Source organism: Hetaerina americana, unplaced genomic scaffold (assembly GCF_022747635.1).
Source record: "Hetaerina americana unplaced genomic scaffold, ioHetAmer1.1.p SCAF_6, whole genome shotgun sequence".
Taxonomy (NCBI): Eukaryota; Metazoa; Arthropoda; class Insecta; order Odonata; family Calopterygidae; genus Hetaerina; species Hetaerina americana.
Window position 1 is genome coordinate 67,749,706 of NW_027287205.1, and position 23,467 is coordinate 67,773,172.

Here is a 23,467-nt window from a genome sequence, read left to right on the forward strand (position 1 = left end):
AACCTCCAAAGTACGATTTATATGATCCCTCATTAACGCATATTAATGGTCGGTGTATCCATAATCCCCCAAAGGAAAGTCTGCCTGCTCCTTTTTCGAATTCCCATCTTTCCACAATCCTTTATCGAGAGCATTATTTTTCCCTTTATCTAGTTTACTTTGTGGGTCTCATTCATAAACGTTTTATGGGTCATTTTTTTCTTGGGAAATCCTTATCAGGCAGTGTCTAGGGATCATGTTATCGCATCGTGACTTTTAATCCCGTCGTTGATTTTTTTATAGAGCCGTGCACTTCATCGAGTACGCCCGTCCGCGGCGGTAGGTTAATCTTGAATCGCCGAGATTAGCGAGAAGAAGAACCCCCGTACGTCCGAGGGACGCTCTCGATGCTTCCATCATTCACCCCAAACTAAAGGTTAAACATATCCGACGCATCACGGCTTCGGCCGCTCACCATTCCACGCTCCGACGTAGGCTCCCTTCCTCTGCAGGTATATTGCTTTTATGTGCCGGCACTACGTGGCATACGATAAGCTTAAAAGCACGGAAACGCTTCGCTTGACACAGGAACGTACGTTCTTAGTTGTGCAAGCTGGCTCTCGTTATGGCTGTGTAGTGTTTTCCCTTCGTCAATCTTAATGATTTGCTTAATAAAAAATGAGCGCATCGTGTTTGTGTTTGGTTCATCAAGTTCGATATTGTGCTTCTGAGGGTAAGAGTATTTTGACTTCAGTTGTACTCGTCCTCGGAGTATGCATTCTCTTTCCATTGAGTATTCGTTTTTTTCAGGCAAATTCTAATACATGAATTTCAAAGAAACTACGGGAGATGCCGCAACAATAACTTTTAACGGAGTCATCCGCTAATTTACATTTCAATGCGACAAGGCGAATGATTCTTACACTCTGAAATTGTTGCATCTAATACATGAAGTTAAAAAAAGCAAAAATCATACGTTAGCCTAAAAATAACATGGAAAAATAAGCTACTTCAATAAAAATATGTTTTAAAAATAAGTCTGAATAGCACTTTTAATTTTTGATGATTGTCCATGGGACAACTCTGTGGAAAAATACAATTTTTACACTTATATAGGCTTGTTTTTTTCTCAAGAATTTCTGAACAGATTCATTTCATTTTTCTCTTATTTTCTTGTTCAAGTACATGATTATGTATATGTAAAATAATCTAGAATCTGAGAATGTGAAGATGATCAAACACACACATGTAAATGGATACGCGTCTCGTATATTGAAAGCTTGCGAATGCATAATTTGGCAATAATGCAAGTGTATAATAATACTCGTATAGCAATTGCAATAATTTGATTAAAAATAATAATAGTAATTGAATAACATTTCAAGCATTATGCAAAATATAAAAATCATCTCTGCAAGTATTTCATAGAATCATAATGGCGTAGAATTTAATTGTTAGAACAATGGGCTACTGACCTAGCCTAGCTAATATCATGGGTTTCTATTTGGTTGATTACTCCGGACACCCCAATGTTACCCTATCGTATGAGGCATGAGACGTGTGGTTACCAGCTACTTTAAAGAAATGCATGTTTTTTTGGTCTGACTAGGTAATCCACATGAGGTTTAGGGAAATGGCTTTCATCAATATGTGAATTTCACTCGACCGAGGGCTTAGTAAGAGGTGAGTTCCACCCACACATATCAAACAACTCGTCGGGTAGAAGGCTGTTGCTGCTTTAATTCTTTAGTATTGTATGCGGTGTGGCAGATGCCTATGCTGCCAATCTCCGCTTTGCATCGATCCGTTATTCGTCTTTCCTCTCATACGTCAGGTGTGTGACGTTGCACCAAATGTTCACTCTCTCGTTCTTATAACCAGCACATTGGGCTAATTGACGGATTTCTCCATCGACATTCTCAATTATTAACCTTTAACAATGGACACTATACCATAGAAGAAGGACTTATTGTAATGTCGATTTCAGTCAGTGTTTTGTTAAGCGAGGAATTAAAATGAATTGTTTTACGCCGTATTGTCTGTGTATACCCAAAACCTACCTTAAACAAAAGAAAACCAATGATAATTATGATATTGTAATATAATATATAATAGGAATATTTTTAGTGTCACATTAGGAAGTTGGCGTGTATTTTTGAACGGAATTATAGTATTTCAAGCCGATGCATGAGAATGCCTAATGAGTGCATAGCTCATTTTATTTGAATCAATGGAGAGTGGGTATTTTGTTTTCGCCTGATCACTAATGGCCGATTCTGTTGATGCCTCGGTTTTCGAAACGTAGCCTATAACTGATAGCCTAACGGATTGGTTTTATAAGGCCCAATGCTGGGAACGGCAGTTTTTACGGGGCTTGTGCATATCGATTGGCACCCTGAGATGGTGAAAATGGTGGTAGGAATTGGTTAGTTATAATATTCTGTAGTATGCCTCAGGTATTATAACCCCACCGTAGTAAGCAACCTAAAGGTTGGTTTGGTGGTTAAAGGTAGAGGTCACCTCGAACAAAGTCCAGCGACACGAGAAACACAAATACAATGGTAAGGAGGCCATTCCCTGTCCCTGTTTTGCCTGTGATTTCTTCTCTAATTCCCAAAAATTGATTCAGATTGGGTGAAGCCGAGGGTGCCCGGAGGAGTTAGATCCCGAAATCGAACCCGGTCAATCCAGTAAGTCGATGCTCTAATCACTGGACTACCACGCCCCCCATAGGTGATAAACGTAACATTATAACACCATTCTATTACTTGATGACACTTTCTGGCGAAGGCAGGGTATACGTGGGGTCGGTAGAAAATTTTTAATGCAAACATTCCTTTCGCAATTTTGCCAAAATCAGTTTAGTGTTCACTTCCGAAATTTTTCCTGGTATATTTTGCTGTGCTCGTTCCTTACTGAATGTCAATTAGTAAGTTTGGTGAATGTAATTCATATTTCATTGAAAGGATAATGCAGGAAAGAAATCTTTTCGTGCACAGTTTTCTAAAGTTATCATTTGCGGATAAATGAGACTCAAAGGAGAGAGATATTTAATGAGCATATTTGAATTTGAAATTTTTTCCGAGTATTAAAACAATAAATTTGGAAAGATTAGTTGTCGGAGCAGTTATGTGTTACCACACCTCACAGATTTATAAAAAAAACAATACTTTTGAAGTATATAATTGGTGAACTAGATCATTATTTAAAATAAATTAATTTTCTTTCAATTCCCATTTCCCCGGCACTCTTTGCCTCACCGAGTCCCCGCACGCGCTAATACTATTTTCCTCTTATTCACTCTGGGCTGACTTCCTATCAAACGCCTGTATCAAAATGTTCGCGAACGTGCCTCGCTCGATTCTTCCTCAGGCAGAAATGAAAGAAAAAAAAGGAGATAGGACTTCGTCCACCCACCCTCTCCCCTTTTTCTATTAAAAAACCTACCTCCCTCCAGGCTCCAACCATCCGACCACACAAGTAAGTTGGCCCATTTGTTCTGTGTGTGTTTTTGTGTGTGCATGCCTACGTGGGCAAGTTTGTGTGTGTGGATCGTCCCAAGGCGGCTCACTTGCCCGTGAGTTGAATTTCAGAGATCGGGAGAGACCCTTCCAGCTAGCGACGTGCTCCCCCTCGAATCCCTTTCCTTCCTCCTTTGCCCTAGCTTCTTCTCACCCTGCCTTCTGGCCTTTAGAATGATCCCCACATCCCCGTTTGCCCTCTTGCCTCGGCGCTGCGGAGGAAGAGAAGTTTGCAGCCGCTGCTTGGCATCCGCCTTTGCAGAGCGTTGATCTATCGCCCGGCGGATGTGGCGAAGTCAGTCCAAGGAAATCATTCACCGGCAGTTACGCTTTTTTACTATTCTTCATCCGCGAGATTGATTTCGTTTTTGTGGTGCTTAACTTTCTTCATCGTGGTAATAAGCCCGAAAGTGGGTTTTCAATATTATTTTGTGTTAAATATAACAGATTTTGCAATCAATACTATATGCGAAAACGATTTCGCATCGTTATTCCTAGCGTAGTTCTTTTGATCAAAACGTCGGCTACGCGTTTACCTTTTAAAGTAGCATTACGTAAGTCTAGGGAAGAGGAATGAGTTAAAAGCTAAAAATAAACATTGCAAATGAGAAGTATTTCAAAGTTTATGTAGAATCCATTTTGCAGAAGATATAGCCGTATAATGACGAGCATGGTTTTTTACTATCGATAAAGGTTCCCTCAGTGCAATTCGAAGGGTATATTTATTTTAGGTAAATATACCAAGGGAATTAAGTCCGTAATTAGTTCACTTGTTTGGAACATGAATAAATAAATCAAATTTAGAAATAAATTTCACTGATCTGAAATGTAAAAGGAATTTGATTTCATTAGTTATGAACTTTAAGTTACGTGCATGTATTTCACAGTTCAGTTATAGCAGTTGTTGTATTGCGTACATATGGTCCTACAAATCTGTTTCTTCTTTCCTTCAAGTATGCAATTGTATTCATGGATAGTGGAAGGAGGATTAAGATATACTAAATAGAAAATGATGCAAACCTTGGTGCGTGTATTGAATCGGGAGATTTAAGTTGTTGGAAAAACGTGGGATCATAAGATATTTCGAATAGTACTTAATACTTAATAAGTACAAACATCCTACTTGTCTCAGGCAAGACCTTGACGTTACATGAAAGGTGTTTCACGGTATTCTTCAAAAAAATATAAAAGTTCTTTTCCGCCTAAGATTGTTTTCTTCAGTAACTAATTATTTCTCTCCCATTACGCTGCCCGAATTGTTATGTTTTGAAGTTTACTTTCTCTCAACCGAACATTATTTTTCTGTGCGATATGCTATAAGCCACTGGAATGGTAGGAGCAATGGAAATGATGTCAATAGTTTTGACCATTCATGAAAGACTGTTAGCTATTATAATTTTCTATCGTATAATGTAGTGGAAAGTTACAAGAATCAAATTACTGCAGAAGGATCATCATAATGAGTAACGAAACCATAAACCAAAGAAAAATATAGCTATTTCTAAATATTTTAGGCATGTAGACTGTATGTATCAACTTTATAAAAGTCTTTAATTAGTGATGATGCTGTTTTTCACCAAATGGTTGTAAGTCGCAGCTGTTTCCTTATCATATTATTCTAGTAAAATACATTTTACACCAATTCGTAATGCAATTTTTTTCTTCCTCCTTCTACAGCATCTGTAAACAGTCCCTTACTCTCTCAGTCACCAACTTCGCCGTATTTTAACACTCTCTCTTCCACTACCATAGCTCACATTTCTTTATTTTTTTCTCACTTTCCTGACTTCTTTTTCTCTTCCTCTCGAAGCTATCATCCTTAAATCTATCCACTTCATGCCTGTTAAATACAAATCTTTGCACTCTGCCGGTATTTATTTATATACATTGAATAATTTATTTTTCTAGATCCATACTAAAGGGTTATTTACTTGATTTTCCGCAAGGCAATTTTCTATTGCCTTCGCAATAAATATTCTGATGAAGATTTTTCCGTGATATTTTATCTTAAAATACTTCAAATAACCAGGGATAATTGTTCAAATGGCTCCAGTTTTTCCTTCTTAAAGTAAAGTTCATGATTATTATTTATCAATAATCTTTCAATAGATTTTACAGTAGTTTTTGTGCGATGTACCATTATCCCATGCCTCTCACCCTAATTTTTCAATTTTCTTAATAATCACTGCAATCCATTATAAGTCATCAAGTCGTGTATTTGTTTGGAAGGACCCATCCAACTAAACCCATACCGTTTGATTTTCTAGGGGGTTTTGTGGGAAATTGCTGGAGAGTAGGCATACGAGGAGCTTTTCTTTATTATAAATTGTGAAGATCACGTGTTTTAGGGATAAGTAACAGATAAAGTCTAGCATTACTTATCAAGGTGAACTTTTGGATTTACCATCAAGATGAAGTTGTAGCTATCACGATCTGGATAAAGAATGGGTGAGATCTGAATATGATGGCGAGCAGAGGTCGGTTTAAGTCACGAGTGTTACATTAGGGATTAAGCCAAGCATAACATAGCCGGCGCACTTCACAAGGACGCAAATACCTGCAAGTTCACTCACTGGCCAGTCAAAGGACGCTCTATATCCTCCGCGAAGAGAGACACCCGACGCTTTCCCAGTTCCCGACTATAGTTGCGAAAATCTGCTGAGCCGGTGGACGCTGGACGACGCAAACAGAGCCGTACCCTCCGACAGAGAGCCTTAAACCTAGTGTCTCTCTCTAAGGAGGGCTAGCTGTTAAACACTGTTTTTAGGGTTCCGAAGGGCAACTTAAGATCCACCTCCACCTAGGAGCGGGTATGACCCGACTCAAGGCAAAGCCCGATCGATCAACGACACCGTAAGGGGAGGGGTCATACAGTCCAGTATCGAGAGCATTTCTTTATGTCCCTGCTGCAGATATCTTCGGATAAGGATATTTTTTGTTTTCTTATATTTGACTTATTTAAAACATGTTCTCCGTTTTATAAGAAATACCCTAATCATTAGAAAACTATATATACCGGGTAGCAAGAAATTAAAATCTTGAAAAACAATGTCCATTTCACAAATCCTACATATGATAAAATGTGCCAAATTAATTTTTTTCTGTTAACTATTAAGGTTCAATGTAGTCGCTGCAGAACCCATTCCTCTTATCCCACGCCTTCTATGTATCATGATACTTGATGGCATTATTAAAGTATAAAATTATCACGAGACAGATTCCATTGCCACAATTCAATCTGTTACAATCATACTGTCGTAAAAAACGGAGAACCGTTAATAAAATGAATCCCTGACCTATAAGTATGAATGTTTTAGTTTTTTCGATAATTATGAATAGTTTTGACAACAACTTTAAGTAAGTTAATGGAAGTAATAAAAAAATTCTTTGCTAGATAGGCGTGAGGCCTTGTTTGATGTAATTTCTTGTTTTAAAAGTGAAGATGAATCAAACAGTGACACAAGTATGAGCACTATTTCCTTGTTTTCGTTTGATTCACGATCTACTAAACACTGAAAGAACCATGGAATTCTGCTCATAGTTATTCTTATTTCTAACCCAACGTTGAGTTCAGTGTGCCTTAAATTTTGATTTTATTCACGCATAAAAATGTTTCCCGGTATATCGGTCTCACATCACGGGAAGCGCAATTGGAAATCTGTTCGGACTTTGATCTGTGGTCTTCAATTATTAGCCAAGGGGCTCACGTCTGGAGTTCATTGATGACTTTTGAAATTTTAGATATCTGAATATGAAAGTTGTCATGATGGAAAAGTTACGATTGTGTCCAAAATATCATTCGAGACATTCAAAGAACTTACTTCCTCGGCAATCGATTTTTTTAGTAAAAACTTTTAGCCAAATAAAAAAGAGTATAAAGATTTACTTGCAGTGACTTATCTTTCAAATTTACAAATTTCAAAAATACTTGAGCGTTCAAGAATAATGCTGTTCTTTTTATGCCAGGTTCGTTTGTTGAGAATTTTAGCATCGGTGCCTTGTTCAAAATTTTGGAAAAAACAACGATTATCCCCATGGAATGCATATTGATGGCATAATTTCTTCATATAGACCATTTTCAAAATATTTCACTAAATGTTTGAGCAAATATGAAATTGATGGGTATGATATTTTTCCATATAACTTTGAAAAAAGTTATACGCCAAAAGCTTCGAGGCATACTGTCTAAGCGACCTCTTCCCGGGACTGAGGCTAGTTTTGTGTTATACGTATTATGACGAAAATACGTTGCATAAAAAGACATTGTGCATATAAATCTTGACCCACTTCATTGATCATATCTCAATGCCTTTTATGAGTGGTACTGAGGTATTCTTTATTTCGTTATTCTAGATCTGTTTCTTGTTCTAGTTTTACTATTCTATTTTCAGTATTCTACCAAATCTGCGAAATATATCAACCGTAAAAAGAAGACTCGTGCAAGTTGTGGCTATTGACTGCTATATGCAAAAGCAAAGTAAATATATTCGTCAAAATTGTGCAATAAAGAGGTAATAATAAATTAGAATGAAGTGTAATTGATGGTTTCCAGCGTAACTTTATGGAATCGATTCATATTGAAAATGAAAAATAGTAACTTTGTGATTCATCTGAACATTTTAAGCGAAATCACAAAGTTACTATTTTTCATTCCCAATATAATAAAGTAAATCAGACTATCGAAGGAAGCGTAGAGGAGAAGAGTTTAATTTAAAAAGCATTGCCAAATATGATTTACAAAAAGTAGGCAATGGAAGACGTCAGAGCGAGGAACTACAATATGAACAAATGAATAGGCTGGCAGTTGACAGGATTATTTTGGAGATCTCCTACAAAACAGTTTTCGGCTTGACCACGCATAGTGATATCATTTCAATATTATTTTCAGTAATTCAAAGTAATATTTGCTATGGGTTTCTATTACTTTACATTATTTCATTTAATGCAACTTATTATTGCCCTAATATAACTTGAACTTAGCCTCTTGGCATCAAAACAGGGAAAAACCTTAAGCTAAGTTTAGAATCGGCAACCTTGGGCACCCGAAGACTTGCAAGAGTCGAGAGTAAAATTAATTCTTTCTCGATTAATTATAAAATATTTCATTGCAATTTTCATTTAGAAAGGTGATTTCAAACATTTATTTTATAATATTTAAAAAAGAATAGGAATAAAAGATTTTAATGCCATAATTATGAATATTATGGTGTAACCAGGGTCATGCATATCTGACTGATGCGATAGGACTCATCAGAGGTGCATATACTTAGGGTACTGTTGTGCAGTGCAGCGTTTAAATATTCAACATGCCTTCTATTAAAAAAAATAAACTAATTTTTTCTTGGTCACCCGAGCAATTTAAGCGTATTAACCTTGTATCATCACATACATGTACCAGTATGTTTACCTGAGTCTGTCCGTTTTCTCGCTTCTCAAGGAACCCCCTGACGTCATAGATTTGGAATCTTTCCATCCCTGTTTTTTTAAGCCACTTCAGATTCTAATTTAACTCCTGACCGGATTTCGATGGCTCCCTTAATACCGAGTCGTCTTTTTCTATTGCCATGAGGTCATGTACAAGGCATTAAGCTATTTCAAGCTGTCTCCTGTATGAATTACGCCTAACTCGACCTTAAGCCGCTGCATATCTGCACCTACCTTTTAGTGAATGAATTCAAAAAGCAATGATTGCATCTGAACCGCGACATTTATGTATATTTTTTGAACTGCTTGAAAGTTATAAATTCGTAACTCTTGACGGCAACCATTTACCAAGTCCGTTAAACAGAATTTTTCAGTTAATAGATCTTTTTCACAATACATCGGGAAACAATAACTTGGTTCATGTCGCGGATTTGTCCTAAAAGTTCCTGAAGTGTTAGAAGACGCATTATAAAGATTTGAAATGAAGGTGGTTGAAGATTTGAAGAGCTCCATGAATTTTTAAAAACTAATCAAAAATTGGTACCTTTGGTATACCATTCTTCTGGGAGTCAGTTTTCTTTAAATTTTGTGGATCGAGGGTAACTAGAAAATAATATCTGTTTAAGAGTTTGTTTTAAAAGTGTAATGATGATTTTATGTCATCTGCTCCTGGAGTAAAAATGCTTAATACTGGTGGCTAAGTTTCCAACTCCTTGGAAAAAATCATTAGTAAATTATTCAGTCTTAGCTTAACTCAATTACAATCAATAGGTAAATTCAAAGGTAGTTTCTTGATCTAGAACAAACCAGAATCACTCCAATAATGCTTCCTATTTAGCTTGAGACGGAAAAATGGCATTGACATTTTCTTACAAATTTAGTTTGTGGAATATATAAAAGTTACTTCTCGATGCAACAAAATTGATAATAATCTAAATAATTTCAGTATCAATAGATCTTTATTTTTCGTGATCGAAAAACGTGTTGACTGTTCCTAGATAAGCGTCCACTAGGCTTTACTCTAGTCACACACATTTTGACAAATTTCTATTTAAGGAATGAATTATCTCTGGCTCAATAATTTACACTACAATAGCAGTGTTTTTTTCAGGAGTCCCCGAAAGAGCTTCTTAGTAACATGATTTTCATTAAAAGCAGTAATCCCTTGACCCAAGGCTCCCACTTGCTCACAAATACGCTACATGTAATTTCTTCCTGTATGTATTTCTATTCATTAAACACAACCCGCACTCAAAATGCGAGCATCACGAATTTTTATTGTCAATGGTGTATTGCTGGAATTCAAAGATTGGCATTTCATGTAAAAAGGTCGCACAGCATCTTGGTACCAAAGACTCCGATTACCATTGCCCTTCTAAACCATGAAATAACGGTGAAAATATGTATACCGTCAGTATCCTTACTAGATTAATATATATTCCTCGGAAAATATTTGTTTGAATTCTGTTTCATGTATTTACCACTAGACGCCGTACATTCTGTGATCAAATTAGTCTATCCTTCCTTTCTTATTAAAAAAAAACTCGGAAGATCCAGGCTATCACTTAAAGCTGCATTCATGATCATCTAACGGCTTACGACGCAACGCCAATATTTGAAGAGAATTAGAGGGATACAAAATCTAATGGATTAATTCAGTTTTATGATTCTAAGCATTTGCAAAGCTAGATGCACATCTCTTTCTGTAATTCAATTATTTTTTCTGAAATTAAATTGGGAAATTTTGAGCCCCCATTTACGCATATGGATACATATTAAAATGCAGTATCTTTCTTTCTAGTCGTTTTAGTAGTAAAATTCATATCAGGATAAAAATTTCATCGTTTTCTTTAGCTCAAGAAAATGAGCGAAGAATAAGAAAATTATTCTCGGAAAACAGAACAAAAACTGGATATTATGCGTAGTCTACTAACGTTAAGGGATAGAATTATAAAATGAAGTTTGACTTTAGGATGTGATTTTTTATATTTTCTTGGACATTAGATAATTTCGAGTATTAATCAAGTTTCCATGTGTGAACCATTTGAAAAATTGGAACTGACTTCCATAAATCGAATTCGTTCAAAAACCAACGTTTTTGGTCAATTTTAAAAAGTTCTTCTTTGCTCTTATTACTACCAAATTCACCAATTCTATTCTAGTTTCATGCCACAAAACTCAATTCTTCATTTCAAAGCCCTGACTTTTTTCCATCAACTTCTGTGCATTTTAAATTTCACTGGTTTTCCATTCGTTTTATATTCGTTGATTTCCTTAGTTACTATTAGTTTTGAGGTAGTTGACTTACAACTAAGGTCTTTTGCGCTATTAGGAATAAGTGAGTAATTTTGTAGAGGTAGGATGTTCAGGGAGCTGACAATGATTGAAGAGAGACCCGGCGTCAGCATTAGCCTGCTCTAAACGACAAGCGCCAAGGGGTCCAGAATTTAACTCCCCACTCGACGGACGGTACGCTCCACTTGAAGTGCTCTATATGCAGCAATCCACATTAGGGATCGGATTACTACTGAAAAATCCAGTTAACTCGGATATTCGAACCCAGACCATCAGGGTGGGAGGCCAGTATTAGGCACCGCACCGACCTGATTTCCCATTAGTTCTATTCTCGTCGACATATGTTCATATGGAATTCATCTGATTCATTTCGCTAACTATGTTGACAGATAACGTGTACCTTAGCTCAAAGAAGATTTAAAAAAGTACACTTTTATCTTAGTAAATATATTCCTTCGATAAGGATGCTAACGTGCCGAAATATAGTTCAATATATCATATCTGTTAAGGATGATAATGTGACAATAATCGTAATAAATTAGGTCATTCCCAGCTTATTGAAAGTAGGCAATAGCTGAAACATGATCTGGAAATCATTCAATGGCCTTTCGTAGCGTTTGCTAGAATACACTCGATAACATCGTTCTATGAAACCGTGTTCGAGTCGGCTGAGGCTGGCCAAAAAAATTTATTGCTTTTAAAATTGCACAAATATTTATAATTGACGTGCTAATAATAGTGAAAAACATGCCTGTAGTTAAACAGGTTTTTCATATATGCGTTCAACGGTACTACTTTCTCCAAAATTGACTTATATTTAATAATTTAAATTCAATAAATCTTAAGTACAGCATCCTGCTTTGGCCCATTTTATACCTACCTCCTAACACCTAATCAGTTATAAGCGCAGTTATTTCTTCGAAACGCTCCTCAGACGTCACTTCGCACGTGGTAGCCATAGAAAACAATGGTGTCGGTGGATAACCTCTAACCGAGGATCGTGATTGGTAATTTATTTTCCCTTCCCTCCTCCCCTCAACCCCTACTTCAAGGCCCTCATTTTTTCTTTTCTTTTCTTCCCTATGTCTAATATCACGAATGAAGACGTGCAACAAATGCATTAGTGATGGCGAGTTGTGGTTGACGAGGCCGTACGCGGTAGCTAAGCGTAAGAAAAACAACGTTGGCGTTCTATCTTCTAAATTGGGGATAATGGAGCATAGATCATTTGGTGTAAAATATATCAAGGAGATTTGTCATTGTCGGTTGCCTTTTTTGTATGTGATTTCGTCACATCGATGACCGGACGGTATGTAACTTATCTTTTTTAACTCGTTTATCGAATTAAAAGTGTGGCGATTTTTAATTGACGTTTCATCATTACAAAGGCAATTTAAATCAATAAATTAAAAATATATTGATATTTTTACTTCAGCGATAATGGATTTTCACAAAGTTAAGCCAGAAAACATCGAATATATGACGATTTAAGTCATAAAATAATGTTTCATAAATTCTTCTGTCGGTGAACTCTCATAAACTGTCTGTAAACTAACATCAACTGTCAGTGTATTCATCGGATTATTCTTATTAAATACATCACATATGTAGGTTACGTAGAGTTTTATTTGCAATCGCTAGGAAGCACGAGATAGCACTCGTATTATATGAATTACCGTTTGTAGTCGAAATGAAAGGCGGTTGTTCGATCTCGTGTATGGGTCGACCCCCTAATTTTTGCTTAAAATTTCCATTTTTTACATATCTCGCTTATAGGTCGACCACAATTTTTCATTAATATTAATTGCTGTTAAGTTAATTCCAGGGGATTTGCGTTAATTATCACTAGTGAACTTTTGTTATACAGGTATGCAAATCCTACGGCAATAAAGGTTAAAGAAGATATAATTTAAAAACTTTAATACCTTGTGTACAAGTTGACAATTCTTTCATATAAATCAAAATGTACAGCATTATGGCAATATTTTTTCATGATATAAACTCTCAGCCGGCTTTAAGCTCAGAGTTGATAACAACCGTAAAACCAATAATTGATCTGCCATTGTGTTTGAAAAAAAACAGCCGAGACTGGTAGAAAGTTTCTGAATTATTCAGAAAAAGTCCCATGCGCTAACGGCGGGAAGTGTAGTAAATGGCCGGAATCTGAAAAGAGGTTCAAAAGTATGTTCTTGAGAACCGTCAAAATGGAATAACCATTTCTCGTGAATTCATTCGAGGCTTCGCCATGAAGAAAGCAAAGCTCTTCAATGTTACAGGCTTCAAGGTAAGTTCTCATTGGTGTAAGAGATTAATGTATTGGTGCAATTTTGCACAATGGCAGAAAAGGAAAATACCATCTCATTTTAATTATTATTATTATATAAATCTCGTTGCAATTAGGCCATTGTCCTGGTGGAAACGGTCAAGTCTGGTCAACGGTCACTCTTACAATGCACATAAATACATACACAAGAAGAACAGATATGAGAAAAAATGCTCTCATATACAATGGCTCTTTAAGATTACAAACCGCTACTTTACCATCACAAGCAAGAGCATTACAAGAGCTAGTTTCACACAGTACCTACAACGCTCCGTCCATCACCACACATCATCCATAGTCACGCACTCTTCAATCTCATATACCGTTCAAAATCACGCACCGTTAACACATCATTCACTTTTGCAATACAACTTCCCACGCCGTCCACATCACATACAAACAATATTTTAATAAGTACATGAGTATGGTAACCACTGATCAATGAAGTTTATCACCCAGTGGCTGCTTTACACTTATTCTTAAAACTTCGGAAATTGGATGGAAAGGGCTGAAACAAACCTCCAGGCATCTGGTTCCAGTCAACAATAGTTCTGTTTAAAAAAGAGTATCTTTTCTTATTCGTGTTTTGCATTCTTATTTTAATTTTAAAACTGTAGTCATTTTTCCCTTAAAGTGTGGTATCTCTTTCCATAAATCTTTCCATACTTCATCATTTTTAACAACTCTATACATCGCGCTTTACCTACTGCTTTTTCATCTATATTTTAAACTCTCCCATTTCAGTGTTTCCAACACTTCCGTGAAATTATCTGTTTTTTGAACCTTCCGAGTACATATCTTGTAGCTTTTCTTTGAACTTTTTCTATCATTTTAATATTTCCCACCTCATATGGATCCCATACTATGGACGAGTATTCTAGGATAGGGTTAACCAGCGCCTTATGCGCTTTTCCTTTTGAGGCTACGCTTCTTCCTTTCAAATTTCTTATTACCCAATTAAGTACTTTAAATGCCTTCCGCGTCACATTATCTGATTGGAATCCCCAACCAGGATCCCTATTAAAGTGAACGCCTAAATATTTGCAATGACTGCTAAATGGGATTCTTTCTCTAAATAGGGTGTAAATATCCTTTTGTGTTCTTTATATTTGAAATAATTATATGCTTACTCTTACTAACATTTTTGACCATATTATTATTTGTAACCCAATAACCAAGGCGATCGATATCATTTTGTAGTATTACGTTGTTATTTACATGCTCTATCTGTCTGCTTATGATGCAATCATCAACAAAGTCTTATTTGGGAATATAAATTATTTAGTAGATCGTTTACGTAAGTTAGGAAGAGTAATGGCTATAACGTTTGCCTCTTTTGCAAATGCGTCCCTTGTTTTTACTTTTTGAAAACTGCCTGTAAGAAAAGTTTTCATCCATCGCTTTACCCTCAAATCCCATGGCAACGACTCTAACTTTAACAATAATCTATCGTGGGGCACTCAGTCAAAAGCTGTCGACAAGTCAACGATTAACGCATCAACATCCTTTCCTTCATCTATTACGTCGCCGATATATTGGCTTAATCACAAACGCTGCGCTTCACTTGAGTATCCCGTTTTAAACCCATGTTGGTGTTTGAGTAGCCATCTATCTCTTGTCCACCGTTCCCAAATGTAGTCAGCGATTCTTTTTTCAATTAATTTGCAAACAACTTATGTCATGCTTACTGGTCTATTATTCTTAGATATTGTTTTATCCCCTTACATGAAAATTAGTGAAATATTTGCTTTTTTCCAATCATTTGGTAAGGCATTATTATTTTATGTTACTTTGAATAGATGACTCAGATACAAAGCTATTGCGGTATCACCCAGTTTTAGAGTGTTAGTTGATATACTATCCGGTCTCACTTACTTATTTTCCTTATCTTCTGTATTTTTTTTCGCAAAATACGAGTCCTCCACAATAATACCGTTTGTCGAGGGAATTAAGCTGTTTTGTGCTGTTACCCTAATGAAGTTCTCTGTTGTTTCTGAGCTATGTAGGCAACCCTTATTTTCCTTTTTGTTTTCTATTCCCCGAAAAACATCCGCAAAGCAGGAGGGGAAGATATTTGCTATTTTTAGAGTTGGTTATAACTGGGGTCGGTTATGCCACTATCTTTAGTTTTTAATATGTTCACGCGTTCCATGTTGTCTTTCCCCGTTCTCATATATCTATAGAATTACGTTTTATTGTCCTTTAAACTTGTATTGATAAGAAATTTTCCTTTGCCATTTTACTTTCCCTATTCATGTTCCGGATCGAGGCGTTGTAATGCTGTGATATTTCTTTAGTTTCATTCTTTAATATCTGTGCCTTTCTTACCGCTTTCTTGAGTTTTTTTTATGGTTTTGATGTAGTACTCCGGATCCGTATTCTGTTTCAAATTTTTTATAGGTACATACTTTATTTGCCCTTCAAGAATATTTTCTTTGATTGTTTCCCATATTTTCTCCACGGTCGCTCCACTGCCTGCCCATCCAGGAAACTTGCCCCTTAAAAATTCCCTAAACCCTTCCCTGTCTGCCCAGGTATATTGCCAAATTTTCTTTTCATCCCCCATACTTCCCTTTGTTGATCTATACCAATCCATCTGAACACACACTGCTGCGTGGTCACTTAAACCCGGGAAAACATCTATACTAACAAAAGGGTTTGGAGGTCTAACGAGAAAAATGTCAAGGGTGCTTGCTCCCAAAGTGAGCTTATGTATTTTATTTACCAGCATAACTTGATGAAAAAGCAATTGAATTACAGAAATTTACTATAAAGCAAATAAAAAGTAATGAAAACAGTGCCGCTAATATTGAAAATATGGAGGAAACACCGATATATTTCAATATGCCATGAAATTGGACACAACTGGATAGAAATCAGTCCTAAAAGCATAACGGGAGCTGAAGAAGCTAGGTTCATTCCTGTGCCTCCTTGCATGCTCGATCAAAGTGAAATAAATCTCACGATAATATTTAAGGGAAAAAGTATTTCTTAGGAGAATTTTACAATTGGCGCCGTAGTGATCCTCCGCATATATGTTTAAGCGGAGATTGGTTTGAATTGTGGGTAAGAAGGATTCGCAATGTTCTATCAAGAGGGACTATTTTCGCTCATATGTCGACCATTGATATTTTTCATGGAAAGTTTTTATTAGAAGGCCAAACTACATACCAGTATGTACGGTAATACGATTGGAATTTTTGCCTCGTTGAAAAATAAAGGTCTGCATAAGTATGGAGAAGTTGACTTTCCGTTTCAGTAAATTTTGTAATAAAGATTATTAACAATAATGAAATAACACCTTTTGATTTTACAAACGTCATTCATTTTACACTTTTTCTTTCTATACAGTAAATGTATAGTCTACAAGTTATGAACATATTCTTTCTAACTTACATTTTGTAAATCAGTCGGTAATTTCTCCCCTCGACTGCATTTAATGATTTGGATAGTAATACGTCGGGGTACATGAATTTGTTAACCGTGCTATTTTATATTTGTCCGATGATTATGCTAGAGCGTGGGAGGACGGTAAATATGGCATATGGCTACTGACCGGAATGTTTAGATTACGTGGCTTTGGAACTCCCTAGCATTAATCAAGCTGTGGGATTTTTCTTGCAAACATCTCGCGGCACCAGGATATAAACTGTGTGTGAGGATTTCACACACTGATACGCTTAGTTTCATTAAAATACGAACTTAAATTATTAGTATATCCTTCGGAGTGATATTTTTCTTTTAATCATTGTCTTAGGGAATGGTAATGTGACATTAAGAAGAAAAACATGGAAATTAACGCAAAGAAATGCAAAACACCATCTCGTCCAAAGAAAATTCACAAGGACTGAATTATATGCACTTTTTAACAGTATTTTCGGCTCTATTTCGTATAAGTATATTTGATAGGAAATAAAATATCTAACCATGAGGGTAGGATGAATTTGATGAGGGAGGCATGAATTTGCCTATCCTACAAGGGAACGACGTAAAGGCTATCTATGCAGTAGGGGTGTGTATCTTATTACTTATGCTGTTTTCAGTGTAATTGTTATTTTTGATTAAATTTTCAAATAAATTACAATCATATAATCACATCTATTGTACCACTTAATGCTTTAATAAATCGTGAACGAGAATATGCCAGTAAGCGCCTCCTGTTACGGGGGTGGATTTATTTCATAATGGGAGATTTTTGATGCTCAGGTTTTGTTGCCATCTTGAGACATAACGTTTCAAATTATGACATTCTCTACAATGAACGAGGGGTATGAGAAATATTAGGGCAGAGATCACCTCATGCTAAGCCCTATTCTATTTAAATTCAAGCATCAGAAAAGTAGTGCCAGATTGGGAAATTCTAAGATCGATCAACGCTAGGGGACTAAGGTTTAGGAAAAATAATGACCGTGGGGAGAAATCAGGAGAGTTTTGCAGGAAACATGGTTTAATCATAACAAAGACTTTGTTTAAATACTATAACAGGTGTATGCATGTGCGGAAAATACCTGCGATTTCAGAAAGATCTATAGACTAATGCAACAATTTCAGGGGGTAAAAAAACTTGCCTTGACCGGGATTCGAACCCGGCTCCCTCAATGTCCGGTCGAGTGCTTTAACAAGTTAAGCTAATGAGGTGTCCTTAGGAGTTTAAGATAACGACTCGATAGCTTAACTGCCTAAAGCACTCGACCGGACATTGAGGGATCCGGGTTCGAATCCCGGTTAAGGCAAATGTTTTTACACTCTAAAATTGTTACCTTGAAATGCATAGTAGCGGATGACTCCGTTTAAAATTACTATTCCCGCATCTCCCGCAGTTAATTTGGAACATATAGACTATATTACCACCAGACATATTCAGAAATATCATGATTCTTTCGCGGAGTTACCCGGGAGGAATGCGGATTTGGGTAATGATATAGTTTAATTGAAGTGTAACGACTGATCAAGGAAGATAAAACAGGCAGGATATTTGAGAAAATATAAGGCAGAGTATTTAACCGGGACGCCAAGAAGAACCAGTACGTTGAAGAGAAAATAATGTGTGAGGACAGAGGGACGAGTACGATATAAGATAATTGAGAATATGAAGAAAAGGATATCAAACGATACAAACGAAAGTTTAGGAATAGCATATAAGAAAATGAGAAATCATGGACAGTAGATAAGAAAAATTAGTTGATAGACAAAATGGAAAACTGAAAGCACAAAATTAGGAAAAAGGAAGAGTTGAATAATAAACATGCGTAGGAAACTAATAGAGCGAAAGAAGTTTTTTGGAGGATGCAACAAGAGGATATGGAAAGTTTGCCAAGGAAAATTGAAATTGATATAATGCACTAGAAGGGGAAAGAATTGCCAAGAAGTAAGAAGGAAACATTCGTACAAGGAAGTAAAATTCGCATTCGCTATTTTTTTGCATGAGAAATATGGTGAACTGATTAAAAAAAGATTCGACAGGAATTGAAATAAAACATAGAGAATTAATATGCAACAGACGTTAGGCCAGAAAGATTAGCTATAGAAAAAGAATACTGCGCAGACGAGGTTTGTTTAGGTCCAGGTATTCCTTGCTGATGAGACATAACGGTAATTATTTTTATTAATAGATATCCTACAGGTTAAGGTAGGTTTTGGATGTACACAACTACCAAATAAATATTTTTCTCCTAACAAAACACAACCCAACATTCTACTCTAAACATAGCCCGTTCTTCATCCCTGTGAAGTTCCTTCTTCCTTTCATTTCGTTCAATATCCCTATCCTGTTTCTGCCCTTTCCTTGTTTGCCAAACATTCTCCCTTCTGTTACAGTCTTCAACATCCCACTGCCTTTCAATACGCCCCCATCAATTTTTCCAATCTGCTTATGATTTCTCCCAGCTATCTCCTCTCCTCATCCACAACACCTAGCACGTCCTCATTTATTTTTATCTCCCGCCATTTCACGTTCTCCATCCTTCTCCACACCCACATTTCAAAATTTTCCATTCTACATCTATTCTCCTGCTTCAGTGACCACGTTTCCGCGCCGCGCATAACTAGGTTCCATATCAACGTTTTGACGAGCCTTTTCTTAACATGCTTACTCAACGTCCCTGATATCAACTCTCTCCTCCTTAGTACATTTTTTCTCCTTACGTACCTACTACTTTGATCATTTTGGTCCAAAACACTTCCAGGATTCGTTAACTGTCCTACCTGCTCTAGTTTTTGCCCTCCTATTGTAAACGGGGATTAAAGGATATAAAATGAAATGAGCCAAAGATTGTGGATACTATTTCTGTGGAACTGCCTAAGGGTTTAGGATGACTTGGAAGTATTTTTATGGACGAATTCCAAACATTTATAAGAGAGGAAATTGACCGTGAATTTTCCTAAGATAATCGTCCATCCCAGTCTAGCAGTCTAAAAAAATCGAGAATTGGCTAAAATGCCGAGGAATTCTGCCAAGTTTTAAGTAAACTGCCGTAAACTGTCACTATGTGTCTTAGTACGTGATCCTATAGTGTGGCAGAAAATTATGTCAAATCTGGTTCAAAAATATGCATGGAGTAATTTACTTGCGACATCAGGGATATTAAGTCCCACGAATCAGACCGTAATTAAAAAATTAAGGAAGTCTGTCGAACTTGCATGCTTAAGAATTCCTTTTTCTCTTAAAATTCACCACCACTTTAGTTAGAGTGTGAAGTACTAAAAATTCAATACATACCCTCTCTGCAGACATCTTTATTTGTATTTTACTTGATATTTAAAGCTCCCTCTTTCATTCTCTTGCGCCATATTATGAGGGTAAGGTAAATGTTTTCAAAATTTCATAGTATTTCAAAATGCTGTTTAAAACAAATCGATTATATATTCCAATGGTATAATGTTCATAGCTATAACTTTTCTTATGTTATGGTTTGACTTAATTTTTTGCACATCGTTGGGATAAAAAATTGTAGAATGGTGCAGAAAAAACTTTACCAAATTGACGATATCTTTAAGGAAATTACTTCACTAAAAGTTCCATGAATAAAATATGTTTTTCAAAATCACGATAGTTTTTTACGGAGAAGTAATTCACAAGTTTAAATTTTAGTAATATTTTTCCAGAAGACGCATCCTTTCCGAATTTTTTAAAGAAGTAAAGACAGGAAACCCGAGGACAATTAATTTTTTATCGCAGGCATGCCTTGAATTGAATTTGTGAAATCTCTAAACAATTATTTGATTGCAAGTGCTATAGGTGGCGCTCCGTTATAGCCCTTTGTTTTTTTGTGAATTAACGTAATTAAATATATTGTTCTGTTTCCGCGGTATTATACTAACGGAGGCGGTTCTGGGTCCTTCCACCATATGCCCGAGGAAATGCACAGAGTACAAAAACTAGTGCATCAAATACTGAGTTTAATACCGAGGATATTGCACACCTTTCATGCACATATACAGAAGCTATTAAATCAGATGTAAGAAATGAACCCGATGAGTTGCAGTAAAGAGATAAGGCGAGATGAATTTGATCAAAAATATTATTTGATTACATGCAGTAATGGTTAAATGGATATTTATATCTATAGACGTGTTCCTTTGTAACATAATTGTGCTTTATTTTTGTTCAATAATTTTTTTCTAATTCGCAACGTATCCGCAAACAAATACTTCCAGGAGTCAACAAATATTCGCCAATATTAAAGCGATGAAATCTGGCTGAATAAGGAACATGATCCTCATTGGCATCTTCATTATTGTCTTTCAATGACATATCATTTTCATTTTCAAAAGTAAAAGTGATTGCTTTTTTTACTTAATGCGAACTATAAACGTCAAAATGTTTCACATGATTTTTAATAGTTTCCGATTGCTTAGCTGTTTACATTGCTTTCCATATTCATGTTTTTAGTGCACTTCATTATGTAATTCGGAGCCATAAATTGAAGTTAAAAATCTTAAAGTTAACATCACGCACATTAAAAAAGAGACATATAGATCCAGGTACAGGGTGGCGAATGCCTTTGTTTTACCTCAGTTTCGTTATAAAATATAAATGATAAAATTAAAAAGGCATTTTATGTGAAGGCTCTCTTTGGACACGTTTCTTTCAAGTTTTTTAGGCGAATGAGAAAAAAATATTCGACTTTTTTATGCAGATCATTCAGAGTTTTTTCTTTAGAGGTTCTGTACAGCTTAAGTAAGGTCTTCGCATAAATATGTTATAGTTTATTTTTCCCTTGACTCACCTGTCCGATAAATTTGTACCCAAGATCGGCAGCTATCTTAGCCGCCACATCCTTGCCACCGTTGATCTTGACAAGCCATTCGTTGGTGAAATGATCCGAGGATTCTCTGCCGAAATGCTTGTCCCATACAGGAACTCCACGGGTCTCAGCCGGATACGATATGGAACTGGTGACTAACATCAGTAAGGTGAACAGTAATCGGAAGGCATTAATTATCTCTGCCATGGTCCCACTTCAATTCAGTCGAGTAGTTCCTTCAGGTCCTGGTTATAAGAAAATAGTGGGAGAAAATGATAAATGTTGTTTAATGAATTGATAAACTTAGAAAAAATGGTTATCATTAGAAAATGGCAAATTATCGCAAAAATATAAAGCCCAGACGCGGTGCAGTTAAAAATCTTTACTGGAAACGTACACTACGCTACATAGACACTTTTTGATCTATTGAATAGGCATATACATTCAGTTAGTGATGGATTTTGAGAATTAAATAATCCCTCCACATGAGTTTTTTACATAATGAGAACTTTTCAGAGCGACCGATTTTGTGATCGATGATATTAAAGCAGTTAGCAATTCTAAGCGACTCATTTATTTTAAATAATAAAATTTGACATATATTTGCTTAACAACTTTTTGAAATTCAAGAAAAATACCTAAATCAGATTAGTATAAAATAAATTGTATTACATTAATGCTGTTGCAGCAATTGATACCAAAAATAAGAATAGACATCAATATAAAAGGCGGCATTGCCTAAGCTGACTTAATAATAACTATTCTGAATTAGCATTTCTAGGTATTTAGCTAAGATATTAAACAGTAGACCACTTTTAACATTACTATGCCTAATAACCAACGATGCCTAGACATTCAATTCTTGCTTCTTCAGATCTACTCTTAAGTGGTTAAAATGAGTGAAAGGTCGCTATAGTAAAAAATAAAGGTAATACATTTAATCATTATAAGATTGCTAACTCCACCAAAATGTCTATAGTGTATACATATGGGTTACTTTTACCCTAATACCTTGCTATTTAGGCACCACAAAATGTGCAAGTATACATGGAAAATGCCAGGTAACTTAGAACGGTATCAGTTAAATTATGCTATGGTTAGGCACAGATTTTGGAACAGTGTGATCAATTCGCACAGCGTCCCAAGAGCAAATGTGGACTCTGACCAGAATTTAGCTGTTATCAGATGTAGCGTCCCTCTCCAAAATGATGAGACAGGGGCGGTGGATTAGGAAATGGAATTTGGAAGCATTTAATGGAATTACAAGGAAGGAGTACCAGCAGACTGTGGAAAAAATCATGGAGGACGGTAAAGAGCCAAGTACTATCGAAGAAAAATGGGAATGTATCAAGAAAGGGATATCGAAAGCCGCCAAAGACACTATAGGAACCGCTAGCGGGAAACAGATAAGGAAACCATGGATCACAGATGAGATGATTACAAAGATGAGAATGGAAGAATGTGAACACAGAGTTAGGCGAAATGAAGTACGAAGAGTTAAATAATAAATTAAGACGGGCAACAAATAAAGCAAAAGAAGCATAGTGGGAAACACAGTGCGAGGATATGGAAAGTTTGCAGAGGAAGGGTGAAATCGGTGCCCTATACAGCAAGGTTAAATCACTATCGGGTTGTAAAAAGGGAAGATCGGTGTTAACAGTTGGAGATAAGTCGGGTAA

At 36.1% G+C, this 23,467-nt stretch overlaps 1 protein-coding gene across 1 annotated transcript in view; it reads right to left on the reverse strand.

Moving 5' to 3' along the window:
* LOC139695464 (neuroendocrine convertase 1-like) overlaps window positions 1-21,995 on the reverse strand; it is a 154,384-nt gene extending 132,389 nt beyond the window's left edge. The window contains exon 1 of the mRNA XM_071594250.1: window positions 21,771-21,995. Coding sequence (XP_071450351.1) covers window positions 21,771-21,995 — 225 coding nt within the window. The remainder of the gene's footprint in view (window positions 1-21,770) is intronic.
* Between the last annotated feature and the right edge of the window lie 1,472 nt (window positions 21,996-23,467).